The sequence below is a fragment of the Pezoporus occidentalis genome, unplaced genomic scaffold (assembly GCF_034315485.1).
Source record: "Pezoporus occidentalis ecotype Australia unplaced genomic scaffold, CSIRO_AGI_Poc_V1 ctg190, whole genome shotgun sequence".
Lineage (NCBI taxonomy): Eukaryota > Metazoa > Chordata > Aves > Psittaciformes > Psittacidae > Pezoporus > Pezoporus occidentalis.
The window spans coordinates 166,998-181,048 of NW_026913749.1; the positions used below are offsets into that span (position 1 = coordinate 166,998).

The 14,051-nt window shown below is 59.6% G+C and overlaps 1 protein-coding gene across 1 annotated transcript in view; it reads left to right on the forward strand.

The window, feature by feature from the left end:
• The window catches only part of SDK2 (sidekick cell adhesion molecule 2), a 43,424-nt gene that overhangs the window by 6,276 nt on the left and 23,097 nt on the right, over positions 1-14,051 (forward strand). Inside the window, exon 2 of the mRNA XM_062616896.1 lies at positions 10,831-10,990. Within this exon, the coding sequence (XP_062472880.1) occupies positions 10,831-10,990 (160 nt within the window). The remainder of the gene's footprint in view (positions 1-10,830; positions 10,991-14,051) is intronic.

The following is a 14,051-nucleotide window of genomic DNA, read 5'->3' on the forward strand; positions in this document are numbered from 1 at the left end:
GGGGGATGAAATGGGATTAGCTGCTGTTTCCAATGGGAGCGTGTCCTGCTGAGCCGGACAATGTGCCCGCTATGCCCCTGCTTCATGCCTTGGCCCTGGCTCCCTGGGTCTGTCAGGTCCCCGGTGCTTCAGGTTTGGGTGCACAGGCTCCTCAGGGTGCTTGCAGGAGGCTGGAGACCATGGGGCAGGATGGGGACTTCTCACCCCACAACAGCATCGAATGTGTCCCAGGGGACCTCGCACATCCCATGCTGGGGTGGCAGCAGTCTGGAGCTGTGCTGGGTGCCCGGTTTGAAGCAACACATCTGAACCAGAGGTGTGAGGAGCTCTGTGGGGTGGGTGCCGGGGTTTGGGGCACGATGGAGCCCATCACCGTGCGTCGGGGCGGGTGCCACGTGCGGCCCCAGCTGCAGCGCTGCGGCTCCAGTGAGCTGGAGTGAGCGGATGTTGGTTTTGATAATGAGTTCTCGATGCATTCACAAACTAATAAAATCAGCTCATTAGGGTGGGCTGGTTAATTCAGAGCTGTGCCCTTGGGAGAAGCCTCCGCGCCGGGAAGCGCCCTGCCTGTGCGCATGGGGTACGTGGGGAGGAAGGTGATGGGTGCCTTCATCTCGTCGTGTCCCTTGCTTGCAGGGTGGGATGCAGGGTTGGAAGGGCAGCGGCAGGGAGCTGAGCTGTGCAGTGGAGGGTGGAAACAAGGCATGTGCTGGGAGCAGGGCAATGAGCTGGGGAGCGCTTCACCTGCGGCGCTGGCGGAGTCACGCTCGCTTGGCTTCTCCCCATCAGCTTCACATCAGGCTGGGCAGCAGCGCTGGCTTTCCCGCTGGAATCGCTGGCCCGGAGTCACGGCATCGGCTGGAAAAGCCCCTCTGGCTGGGACAGCCACAAGTGTGGAAACAAGCAGTGATGAGTTCGCTTCCTTGCCCTGGAAAATCAGTGCATGGCTTGGGGGAGGGGGGGGGGATTGGCAGGCTGTGAGTTATTCCTGTCCCCCATCTGCAAAACGGAGTGTCTGGGAAGGAAAAGCTTTGGAAAAGCCTATTTCCAAGGAAAACTCATGTTCGCCGTCATGCTGCAGCTATTTATGTTCCAAGTGAGCAATGCAATGACTAATTAATCCTTAGGAAAGAGGATGTCTGGGCTCCTCCCCAGTACATCAGTGGGTGCGCGGTGCCTACAGGCTCGGGAGGATGGGGGGAAACCAGCGCTGCCATCCCGCTGGGCACGGGGCCGGGGGGACCTGGCAAAGGGTTTTCCATCCCGCGGGGCTGGAGGCTCCGTTGCGTCAGCGCCATGGGAAAGGCTCAGTGGGGTTTGTCTGTGGTTTCTGCCTCCTGTTTTTCTTTCCCCACTGCCTTGCTGAGATTCCTGCGGTGAGGATGGAAAGCGGCTGCTTTGTGTGTGTGTGTGTGTCTGTATGTGCTGAGCACCCTGTGAGGGTGGAGGATGCAGAAGGGACGGATGCCCCTTGCAGAACTGACACCCCAGGCCCTGTTGAGGCTCCCTTAGAGCAGGTCTGGTGCTGGCTTTGCTTTCCCACCCCTCCTCAGCCTCAGTGGCCGCAGTAGTCCAGGGCTGTGATTTCCTTCCAGGAACACCTGGAGGATACACTCAATGTGCTCCATGGGGCTAAATCCAGCCCAGAACCGTGTTGTGCCGCACTGGGCTCATGTGGCATCCATCCCACCCACCACTGTGGTGACACTGGGTGGGGGTCCCGGGCTGTGGGGGACCCTCACTTTGCTTGGCTGCTGGCATGGAGCCTGTTGCTGCCAAATCCTCATGTAGAAGCTCCATTCCTGGCTGCAAAGCCTTTGGGAATGGGACTGGGAAAGGCCCTTCCACCCCTCCAAGGCTCTGGGGAAGGGGATGTGTGTTCCTCCTCTCTCCTGCCTGGAATGCTGGTGGCTGTGGTGGGTCTGGAGACGGTGTCTGCGCCTCCATCCCCTCCTCACTGTTTTGGAGTCTCCTGGGGAAGCCAGCAGCAGGATCTGGCCCCTCTAATGGTGTTGTGTCACTCGCTGGGTGCCCATGACTCACAGCACTGACCCAGATAACGGCAGAGCTGTGGAATCGAGGGGTCAGGAGGATTTGTGGCATCATCACAAGGAGTTTGCTGGGGAAGGAGTTTTGCCTGGAGCCTGTTAAACATTCCCAGCTTGAGATAGGGCTGTGCCCTGCATGGGGACGTGCTCAGCATCACGGGGCTGGACTGGGAGGGCTCCTGTCCCCCCCCAGGGAGCATCCCTGCATGGCTCCTTTGCTGTGGGTCCCTTGCAGCTCCGTGCTGGGGTCTGTGCCTTCAGGACCAGCTTTGGGGATGCTTATGGGCCGCATGGTCCTTCAGAGCACAAAGCTCTGCCTGTGGCCCATGGGCTGGGAGCACAGAACGCTGCTCTGTGTGTGTGTGTGTGTGTCTGCGCCCGTGCCGGGCTTCCCGGGATGGGAATGTTGTTCTTTCCAGGCAGGATGTGCGCGGTGCTGGGTGTGCAGGGCAGGCAGGGACGCGCAGGCACACAGCCCCGCTCTGTTCACAGCCGCCCGGCTCAATGAGACGCTGTTCCCTGGCCAGGGCTGGGGCCTCTCCCTTGGCTCCGGGACCATCTCAAGCTGTACCTGGCCCATGGCAGCACCGTGGTGCACCCAGGATAGGTCCCCAGTGCTGCAGGGGCTGAGGGCTGAGGTCCTTGAGGTGTGGGTGATGCTGGCACTGCTCTGGCTCTGGTGCACTGGGGCATTCCCCAGGTTCGGGATGCTCTGACGGCTGGGGACATGAGTGATGTTTAGTGAAGGGATTCAGGATGTGACCATGATGGGAAGTGGGATCATCTCTGCTGGGAAAAGGGAGGTCCTGAGCATGCACCATGGTGCTGAGCTCCATATCCCTATTGCACCCCCCTTGTCCTGGGGGAGCCGTGCTCATCCCTACATGTGCCCCATCCCTGGGGGGGTTCAGCCGGGCCTGGCGAGGCCCCCGGCTCAGCCAACAGCCCACTGAGCCCTGGGAGAGCCCCCGCTGCTGAAGAGGAGCTTGTTATGGAGCCATCCTGCTTTTAATTAACAAATTAAAATCCTAGTTAACAATCCAGCCCCAGGGCTGTTGGAGGCTGGGAGAAGCCAGAGAGGAGCGTTTGTTATGGAAACAGCAGTTAATTAACAAATAAATAACTGGGGGCCTGGAGACAGATGTGGGAGGAGGAAGGGGAGATGGCAGCGCGGTCCCACTGGCGGGAAGCAGTGCTGGAGAAAGGTGTCCATCCATCCCTCCATCCATCCCTCCCTCCCTCCATCCATCCATCCATCCCTCCATCCCTCCATCCATCCATCCATCCATCCATCCATCCATCCATCCATCCATCCCTCCATCCATCCATCCATCCATCCCTCCATCCATCACTCCCTCCCTCCATCCATCCATTGATCCATCCATCCCTCCCTCCATCTGCCCGTCCTGCGGGATGCCATGGCCCTGGTGGGGTAGTGATAATCCTGATGGGTGCAAGGGGCTGTGCCATAGATCTGGCCATGTGTTGTGCTAGATGCACCTTGGTTTTGGGGCTCCTGGGCTCTGCCTATCACTGTTGGCTCCGGAAATCACACCCACTGCCTGTTCCTAGACCCCGAGGCTGGGAAGCACCGAGATGGATGAAGTGTGACACTGACAAAGCTGCTGTGCAGTCTGCAGGTGACACCAATGCTGCACTGGGGACCGTGTGGGGAAGGTGGGGGCATCAACTGCTGGATCCCCTGCGTCCTGTGATTGCTGCTGTCCCCATTGGAGTCTCTTTTACCCTGGGCTGGGTCTGTGCAGGGGATTTAGGTGCTGTGACCATGGCTGTGGTCAGTTTGTATTAACCACAGGGCTGTCACAGAGAGCCCCGAGCTGGTGCTGCTGCGGTGGGGGTTGCCTATGGTGGGGCCGTGCAGGGGTTTGGGGTCACCGTGCTGCTCCCCAGTGCAGTGTCCCCCCGTCACTGCCAGCACTGAGGGCAGGGGTGGCTGCAGGGACAAACACAGGGACATGACCCCTGCAGGGGTCTGGAGGGGTGAGGAGGTGGCAGAGCCCCCGTCCCTCCCACAGCTTCCCCTTCCCAAAGGCTCCCCTTGAGAAGCCAGAGCTGCCGGCATCACAGGGCAGGAGCCGGGCTCTGCTGAGCAGCTCCTCCAGCGCCGCATCCCGCTCAGCCTCCCCCCTAATCCGGTGAACGCACCCCTGCAACCCGATTAGGGCAAGTAGGGAACCCCACATCGCCTACGAGGGAGGCCGCTCCTCCTCCAGAGCCGTGCCGGGTCCAGCCTGGCTCCGGCTCCCCTCCTGTGCCAGATCCCTCCATCGCCCGCATTAGGATGTCCCCTCCAGGCACCCTAATGTGGGTGATGTGCTCCCTTGCTGGGAGCTGGCCCCATGTCCCAAGGGCTCCCCACCCACCACAATGACCTTTTTCCTGCGCAAGGGAATCGCTAAAGCAATGGCGCAGAGATGCTGATGGAGATAAGGTGCCCGGTTCCACCTTGTGTCTGTGGCTGGGCAGGAGCTGTTGCCTGAGCTGAAGGACCGGGGTGCCCTTGTCTGGCTGCTCATGCCCCTTCTCCGTGGCAGAGCTGCAGCTCCTCATGCTGTGAGCAGTCTGTGGGCTCAGCGTGAGGCATCGGAGCAGACAAGAATGCGTCTCAGCAGCAAGGTCGTGCAGGGTATGTGCTGGTGGCAGATGCTGGAGGGAGCCTCTCGCTGCTCCATCCTGATCCTGCTTTCCCTCTCCAAGGGCTGCACTGGTGCCCAGTTCAAGAATGGACGGAGGGATGCAGCCTCTGTGAGATGCTCCTGCACCCTCCGAGCGCAGCAGCGCAGCCCTGCTCCAACCTGCTGATGGCTCGGGGTTGCGGCCCCTCTTCAGTGCAACAAAGCTGGTTTTATTCCTGTGATCTCAGTGGGAGTGGGGCCGAGCGAGGGAGGCTCTTCAGGCTGCTCTGCCTCCCTTAAAACCCCTCTTAGCTCTGCTCTGCGATTGCTTTACGAGAAGCAGCTGCTTTTGGGCATCGCTTCTTGCTGCAGCTCCCATCATCTCCCCACTGCTCAGGGCTTGGGCTGTGGTGCTGCTGGAGGGATGGAGCTGAAGCCCCTCGTGCCTTTCTTGGACTATTTTGGAAGGCAAGAAAATCAAAGCTAACACAGGGCTTTTCCAAGCAGCAAAGGAGAGGGCTTCAATTATCAGCCCCAGTGTGGAGAAGCAGCACCTCTGGGGCACTGTTTTTGGGCCCCCCTCTGTCCCAGCTCACGTTTGCTGCCTGGGAACACCATGGGAATGGGGAACTGCTGCAGTTAGGGCTGGAGGGGATGTTTTGGGTTCAGGTCTGCTGCAGCCCAGTCAGGCTCTTGGGGATTAAGCAGGGCTGTAACCAGACAAATGGGGATGTGCTTTGGGGTGGAATTGCCCTGGATATGTGGGTCCTCATCATCATCCTGGTGCGGCTCCTGCCCTTGGGAAAGGGCACTGCTCGGGGTGGGTGGGAAGGTACTGTGTGGATGGAAAGAAGGAAAACCTGGTGGGACAGGGATGGGGAGCCAGGCTGGGGCCCACGCTACAGGGACCAGAGGGAGGATGCTCTCCAGAGTGCACCATGAGCTTACCGGTCCAAGAGCATCACTTTCAGCTGCTCCCCCGCCCCGAGCTGTGCCATGGCCTGCTGCCTCCCCATGGCAAAAGCATTTCCCACATTGCTCTCACTCACATCCTTGTGCCACCGGCGAGCACCGAACCCCCTCTGCATAATGCAGGAGGCGAGAGCCCTCCGTGGGGGCTGCAGATAAACGTGGTAAATGGCTGAGAAATGGAGCGTGTCTGTTGGGAGCCACCTCGGCCGTTGTCAGCGCCGGTTCCTCTGCTTCCCATAGCCCCGGCTGCTGCCGGCCCGGCACCGGCACCCGTGTGGATGGGAGCAGGAGCCCATCGGAGCATTGGAAATTGCATTTCACGGCCGGGCGGGCTGGGATACCAACCCCAGCGCCGGGCGCTCCGAGAGGAGATAAGATTTGATTAAGGAGCCCGCTATTAATTTATGGCGAGTACACTCTGGATAGTGGAGAGGTTGCTTTTAATTAATAGCCAGGAGGAGAGTTTGAAAGCTCTCTTGGTCTCAGTGGGGGGAGAAGGGGAGGGAGGGGAAAGGCAGGGGAGGAAGGGAACAAAGTAAGTTGTGAGGATTAATGGACACAGCTGCAATTATAAGTCTTGTTCTTAGTGGAATGAAAAATAACTGCATCAGAAGATGCACCATGGGAGGGGGGGGGTGTGTGTGTGTGCAGGGAGGCCTGGCTGAGCCACAGGGCTGAGATGGGCAGGATGGTGCTGGGTGCCTTTGGAACTGCTCTGCGTGCCTGTGAGGGGGGCACCCCATAGCCACCAGGCCAGCTTGGGGGGGGGAGTGGGGGTACAAGGAATGGCTGGGATGTCCCTGTACTCCTGGGCCTGCCCTTTCCACTGGGATCAGGACCGAGGGCTGATGCTAGGATGGATATTGACGGGTTCAGTGATATTGATGGGCTGGGGAGGATGGAGCCATCCTGTCCCACTGCTGGTGCTGTGTGAGCCCCAGAGGCTGCAGTGTGTGGCTGGGGCTGAAGCTCCCCCGCCTGCCCCTTCCCCATGGCACTGCCTGCTCAGGTGTTAGGAGGGTGAATGGGGCTCGCTAAGGATGCTCGCCCCATCTCATCCCTGTGCCTTGTCACCCCCAGACACCCGGTCCCCCCTCGGCAGCACGCTGTGCTCCACAGCTCCCAGGTGCCGGGAGCATTCGGCGTTTCAATCCCGTGTTTGCTGTTGGTTAAGGGGATGAAGCCTCGTCTCAGGGATGCTGATGGCTCTGGCACTGAGCACTGCTAATCCCCAGCTCCGGCGGGGACCGTGGTGGGGACACCAGGAGCACCAGGACCTCGGTGCCCGCCCGGTGACTTTACCAACAGCCACTGAAATATTGATGCCTCCCAACCACACGCTTGCATCCGGCCAGCAGGAAACGTAACTTAGCCAAGGGATGGCTCCTGGGGCAGCAGCGCAGCCCTTGGCCTTTACCTGTCCCTGCCCAGGTCCGTGGCCATGGAGGGGCCAGGGGTTGCCCCCAGGGCCAGGATCTCTCATTGCACCCCCCTGGCTGTGACCCCACTGGGGTGCTCAGGGACATCTCGATCCCCCATAGGTGCTGTGGTGATTGTTAACCCCTGCCATGCCAGGACAGGTCCCCGGGATGGGCAGCGGGTGCCGGGGAACGGCGCCGCGAGCCTGTTACACAGATGGATAATAAAACCGGGGGAAAATTACCCTCTTATTGAAACGTGTTTTCGGAATCAAACAATTATTCTGGTAATTGAAAAAATGTGTCCTTAAATTAAATGCACTGGCTCCTATTAAAATTTTAGTGGATTTCTTCTCTTATTCTCCCCCCCCCCACCTCCCCTCCCTCCCTGCCTGCGCTGGCGGCTCCAGGCTGGTAATTATAGCGCGGGTTTCGCTTTCTCTTTATTGTTTTTTAATCTCCTCGTGCTGCGCGGCGCCCGCGATCGTCTGATGCAGCAGAGATTTCACTTCATCGCCCCACGCTGGGGGGGGCCAGGGCGCTCAGTGGGGAGGGGAGCGGTGGATGTCAGCCCCTGTCCATAAGGGGCATAGAACCATGGAATGGTTTGGGTTGGAAGCGAGCTTACAGCTCCTCCTGCCAAGGGCAGGGACCCCTTCCATAGAGCAGCTTGCTCCAAGCCCCTGTGTCCAACCTGGCCTTGAGCACTGCCAGGGATGGGGCAGCCACAGCTTCTCTGGGCACCCTGTGCCAGCGCCTCAGCACCCTCACAGGGAAGAGCTTCTGCCTCAGAGCTCATCTCAGTCTCCCCTCTGGCAGGTTAAAGCCATTCCCCTTGGCCTGGCCCTGCAGGCCCTTGTCCAAAGCCCCTCTCCAGCCTTCCTGGAGCCCCTTCAGGTGCTGGAAGACTTTTATAAGAACCTGGGTGTCCCATGAGCTGCTGGTCCCTTGTGGCCGGCTGGGGGGACCCGTCTCATGCCCCATCCCCACCTTCTCTTTGCTCACTGGGGTTTGCTGAGCACAAGGAGGGGGGGGTCTCACCCTCCTTCTCCCCACCAGCAGCTGCACGGAGCACCCTGCCCTGGGCAGGCATTCCAGGATTCCTCTGGGCTTAAACCGTCCCGTCCCTTCCCATCAAGAGGGATTTGAAGCCTGGAGAGGGGGGCTTAGCTCCTGGCTCGCCCATTACTCCCAGGCATTAGGATCCATTACTGCTCTTTAGGTACAGCCAGGGCCCCTGCTCTAAATCCACATCCCCTCCCCTCACTAATGCTCCGGGCTCAGACCCAGCTCTATGTAAATAAAATGCAGGGACAAAGATTGTGATCCCATTAGGCAGGATTAGTGCCTTGGGAGGGCCTGGCATTAAAATGTCACCGGTGGTGGAGGGAGAGAGCCGGGGTCATCCCCGTTCCCGTCCCCCTTCCCTAGTGCCAGCTTTTGGCATCCTATGGCTCCCATCCATCCCTGCCTGCAGCTCAGCTCCGGGGGCCGGCAGGATGGGGAGGGAGTGGTTTGGTGGCACCTATTCCATGGAGGGGGCTGTGCCGGGCTGGCATGGCATGGCATGGCATGGCACAGCACCCGACCCATGGCCTCGGGAGCTCAGCACCATCCCGTGCCAGCGGCAGATGTGCGGATGTTCCCGGGGCCGCCCCTCGCTGCTGCCTTTGCGAAGTGATGAATTCCTGCACCAACTAATTAGCCTCTAATGAGCCAGTGGAGAGTAAACAGGCACAGCAGATGGGGGAGAGGAGGAATTAGCAGTAATGACCCTTGGGTTCTGGGGGGGGGAAGCGGTGTCACACAAGGGGAGAGCTCCCACTGCCCCCAGGACCTGTGGGATCGTGGCCTCTGTCCATGCTGGCTCTGCAGTGGGCAGTGAGGTGATGGGCGATGAGGTGATGGGCACCCCTGCGCACCCTGGATTCGCTGGTGCCGTGCCCCATGTTGCTACGGGGATGATGGCACAGAAAAGTCCCCCTGGCATACTGGGAGCAGAGCTGAGATGCTGCATGGCATCAAATAGAGGGAAACTGAGGCACGGAAGGCTGGAGCTCAGTGCCACCTTCACCCTCCCAAGGGACACCTGGTGCACCCGGGACCCCCTGCCCTGCCTGGGGTGGTTTTGGCTTTCCCAAGGGATCGGAGGAGCCGGTTGTGGGGGGAAGGAGGAGGCTGCAGTGCTCTTCACGATCAATGGTGGAATTAGGAGCTGCCTCTCCTGCTTGGTGCCGTTCTTCACCCCTTAATGCAGAACAGATGGCTCGGGTGCTTCAAAGCGAGATGAGCCTGAGCTGCTTACCGTCAAATTAGGATGTGTGCAAACAGCCTGCGGCCCGGGGAAGGTGCGCCAGGAGCACCCTGCATCCCAAATCCATCCCAAATGCATCCCAAATGCATCCCTAAGCGCTCGGAGCTGGGATCAGTGGGGGGAAGCCACTGGAGCACTCGGCCCAGGATGCTGAGCCCTGTGGTTTGTGGTGGGGCTCACGCAGAGGTGACCATCACCAGAGCCTGGGCATCAGCCTGTTTTTGCTGCATGGATGCATTGCCTGCATCTCGCCCTGCCTGGTCCATGCCTCATCTACTGGTTTCATGCCTGAGGTGTTGCCTTGGAGCTGATGTTCGGCTTTGCCATGGCCTCAACCGGGTGCTGCAATAATCCCACATCTCCAGGCTGGCGTGGGTGAAGCTCTGGCATTGCAGGTCAAGCTCCTGCCACGGCGTGGTAGGGACACGTGTCCACACATGTAGAGGTTGACACACACCATGCACGGGCACTGAGCCCCTTGACTGCATTGAGAGGTGCCTCAGTGCCTCAGGCCAGCCTGGATCCAGTGCAGGGGCAATGGGATAAGGGCTGCCTGCACCAGCCGGTGCTGCTGAAGGTCAGAGAGGAGCATTCATTTAAGGAGCTCTCTGCTGCTCCTTCCCTGCCTCATGACTCGCCTGGCATTTACCATCCCCATGCCCACCCTGGGGACACGCAGCAGGGTGGATGTGAATCAAACGGGCATCTCCACATGGATGCAGCCATTGGCACCCCAGGGTGGGCAATAGGAGAGGACAGGGACCCGCAGGGCAGCTCTGGTGCTGTCTCTGAGCCCCCGTGGCAGTGGGACACCAGCACAGGCTGAGCCCATGGGCACTGCTTTGCTGGGAGCTCAGGGTGTGGAGAGCTGCGGCAGGAATTCAGCTCGCACACAAGAGAGCAAAGCCCTGCCCCAAAGAAAAAACCCAAAGCCGTGATTGAAAGCACACTTGAAAGCTGCTGGGGAATATGAATGTGTCTTTGAAGTAAAAGGGCTTCCATTTGTTAAGCAGAAAATGGAGCTGTGTGTTTCGATTTATAGTTTTACTTAGCAAATAAAGCAGGAGAGGAGTAAGTGTTTATGTGCCGCTCCGCTCCCAGCACCTCCACCCTCTTCACCCCCCAAGTTAAAAGCTCTTTGCTTCTGAAGCACTACAAAGGCAGCCGGGAATAAAGCAAAGCAAGCGGCTTAGATAAACCCTAGATGGGCTTAAGCCCTTGTTGACAGGCTTGGGAAATGGCTCAGGGCAGGCAAGTGGCCAGTGGGGAGGCCTGGCTGGGACAGAGGGATGGGGATGGGGCCACCAGCATCCCCCTGCCTGCGTGCCCGTGTGCTGCTGGGTTATGGTTATGATGAAGTGAATGGGGCTGGCAGGTTGTGGGGCTGGCAGGTTGTGGGTCCTCACCCATGTCTCTCACCCCCCTCCCTCCTCTCTCTGCAGATGATGTCTCCCCATACTTTAAGACGGAGCCGGTGCGGAGCCAGGTCCATCTGGAGGGGAACCGCCTGGTCCTGACCTGCATGGCCGAGGGCAGTTGGCCCCTCGAGTTCAAGTGGCTGCACAACAGCCAGGAGCTGACCAAGTTCTCCTTGGAGTACCGGTGAGTCCCATCACAGCCTGAGCATCCGGGACCCATCCTGCCCGGTGCACCGCTCCCTGCTGGTGGACACTGTGGGCATCACCGGTCCCCCCTGCGAGGGGATGCTGTGCTGGGGATACAGCCGTTAGCATTGCCAGGAGCTGCCTCCTCTGTTTGCAGAGCAAACAAGTGGATTTAAGCAGGTCAACATCGGGGAGGAGGCGTTTGAACAAGGGGATTAACACCGGGCTGCAGCTCACTGCTGGCTCCTGGCTCCCCGAGCTCACTCCAGCCCAGGGATGGAGCAGGAAAGGGCAGCACATGAGATCACCCTGGTCTGGGACATCCAGCCCCATGTGGTGACTGATCCTGATGGCCCCACATCACAGCCTGCTAGGAGCTTGCTTCTAAGTGAAGCCAGGTACCTCTGGTCATCTCCTGTGCCTGTGTGTGTCATCCTCTGTTTTAATCAATAATTCAGCCCGAGACAAGCAGTTCCCCATTTAAAGGCATTGAATCCAAAGGCTTCGTGTTGCTGTAGCAACGCGGGGCTGCTCCGGGATGCCGGGAATGCAGACAATGTGGCTGGTGATATTCCCTCCCCATCACCCTGCGCAGTGCTGGGTGCTGGGCGCCCTCCCCAGCGCGGTGCTGTGCTGGGTGCTGCAGCATCCTTGGGGACCATGGGGCTGTTCCTCACTCAGCCGTGGCGGCTGCAGCTCTGTGGGGTCCCCAGGCTTGGTGCTGGGTGCCCCATGGCACGGGTCCCTTGTCCCTAACCCCAACGTTGAAGATCAGAGACCTGTTGAGCCCCACGGTTCCCACAGCTCACGCCTGTCAGGAGCCGCGTTGGCTGCAGTGGGAACAATGCAACGTGTCAGCTCTTGAAGGGGGTTGTGGGGACAGTGGTGACATTGGGGGGACACAGAGGCCATGCAGGGCCTCCCACAGGCAGCTGCACAGTGCTGGGGCTGAGCCACACACTCCAAGCAGGATTAGGGTGTCAGGACCCTGACCCTGGGCTCTGCCCCACCTTGGAGCAGGTTGGGGTGCTTGGGGGGCACCTCCAAACACAGAACTGGTTTGGACCCCCCAGAACTGGGGACTCCTGGGTCTGCTCCGTGCCTCGGTTTACCCTTCTGTAGGAAAGGTGACTGCTCAGGGATGCGCAGCAGCCCTGGAGCCCCGCATCCCCGCATCCCTGCATCCCTGCATCCCGGCGCCAAGGTGACTCCCTGCCCAATGAGCCCCCGGCCCCCCGCCTCCAGCTCCCGCATCCAGCCAGAAAGGATTAAGGATGGAAAGGAGCAAACAAACAAACACATGAGGAGAACCCAAACAAACCCAGGCGCAGCTAATGAAGCAAACAGCCTGGATGCAAATCGCTGCCTGCCTTCAACCCGTCCTCGCCGTGCCGAGGACACAACCTGCCAGCAGCAGCTCCCCTCTGCCTGTCCCCTCGTCTCCGCAGGGATTTCGTGTGTCGAGATGAGGGTTGGGATGTCGGGCTCGGGATTGAGGGTGAAGCACCGAAGTGAGTGATGCTGGGCAGGAGTGGAATTTGAATAGAGCTGTCGGTGGCGCGGAGCCAGCCCGCTCACGCGCGGGGAGGAGTAATTAAAACTTAACGGGTTTAGAAACGGAGTGATCCTGGGAGAGGGGAGGGATGCTGCCGATGGACGGAGAGGCTCAGGGATGCGGCTGTCCGCGCAGGGGCCGGGGATGCCTGCGGCTGCGGCTGCATCAGTAGTGTGGGTGAGCCCGTGTTGGGGATGGATTGTACCCCCCGGCATCTCCCCATGCCAGGGGCAGGAGGGACCTTCCCTGTATCCTGGCTGTGCCCATGACAGGATGCATTGTCCTCTGCAGCACGGCCCCGTGCTGCAGGGGGGACGTGTCCCAGGCTTAGAGTCACAGAATCACGGATAGAATCAACCAGGTTGGAAATGACCTTTAAGATCAAATCCAACCCAGGGCTGCCGTGATCACTCTCATCTACATGTTTTGTGGCATCAAGCGTGCCACCAAGCATTTCCACCCTCAGCATCCTCACTGCTCCTCCCCAGATCTCTCCCATAGCCGGGAATCCCCCCGGCGCCACCAGCTGCCCTCACCCTTGTGCATTGCACCCCTTTTCTAGGGGCTGCGGCTCCCCATGAGCCACCCCGGTTCCTCCCGGTCCGATGTTCCTGGAGCTCGTGGTGTGTTTTAAGGGAAGGAGCCACTCTCCCAGTTTGGCAGCGCGTTTCCATGGTGACCAGCCTTCCCTTCCCTTCCCGCAGCCGCCAGCTTGCCACCGAGCGACTTGTTGGCGGGCAGGTGGGGAACGGGAATGGGAATGGGAACGGGAATGAGCTCAGCAGGTCCCTGGCCCCCAGCCAGTGCAGAGCATCCCTGAGGACTGCGGAGGGAGGAATGCATGAGAGCCATTGGAGCATCCCTGGGGATCGAGTGTGATCAGGGACCACAGAGGGATCAGGGACCAGACCGGCTCTGTGTGTGCTTTCCCCTGGGAGCATCCCTGGGGACCATGGGAGATTAGGGACCAGCCTTCACTCGCTTGCTGCCTGCCGCTGGCATGGGGTGCATGGAGACAGCTCTCCCATGGGATCCCTGCTTCCTCCCACACTCAGGGACCCCAAAGCAAAACCCCATCCCCTCCTCTGCCTGTTGTGACCTTTGTTAGGGTGATGGCAGGGTTTTGGGGGGTGGAAACGTGCTGCACGCTGCATTCCCATGCCCGGGCACTGCGTTCCCCAGGGCCTGCTCCAGTTTTCCCTATGCTCTCCAGGGCCTGCTCCGGTTTTCCCTGCATAATCTCTCCGGCGCGCTCTCCAGAGCCTGACTTCTCCTCGTACGAGGAGTCATAACATGCAAATCAGGCAGCTTGATGCCTTTAATGAAATCCTCGGAAGGAAAGTGCTTCTCTGGTGGATTGAGGATATTTATTTCTCATACAAGAAATTTAACATGCAGATTAGTTGGGTCTGGTAATTCATCACATGAGATTGTCCTATTAAGGGTTGCATCGAGTCCTGCTGCCTGGAGAAATTACCTTGCACATAGATTACCTCTGGACAGA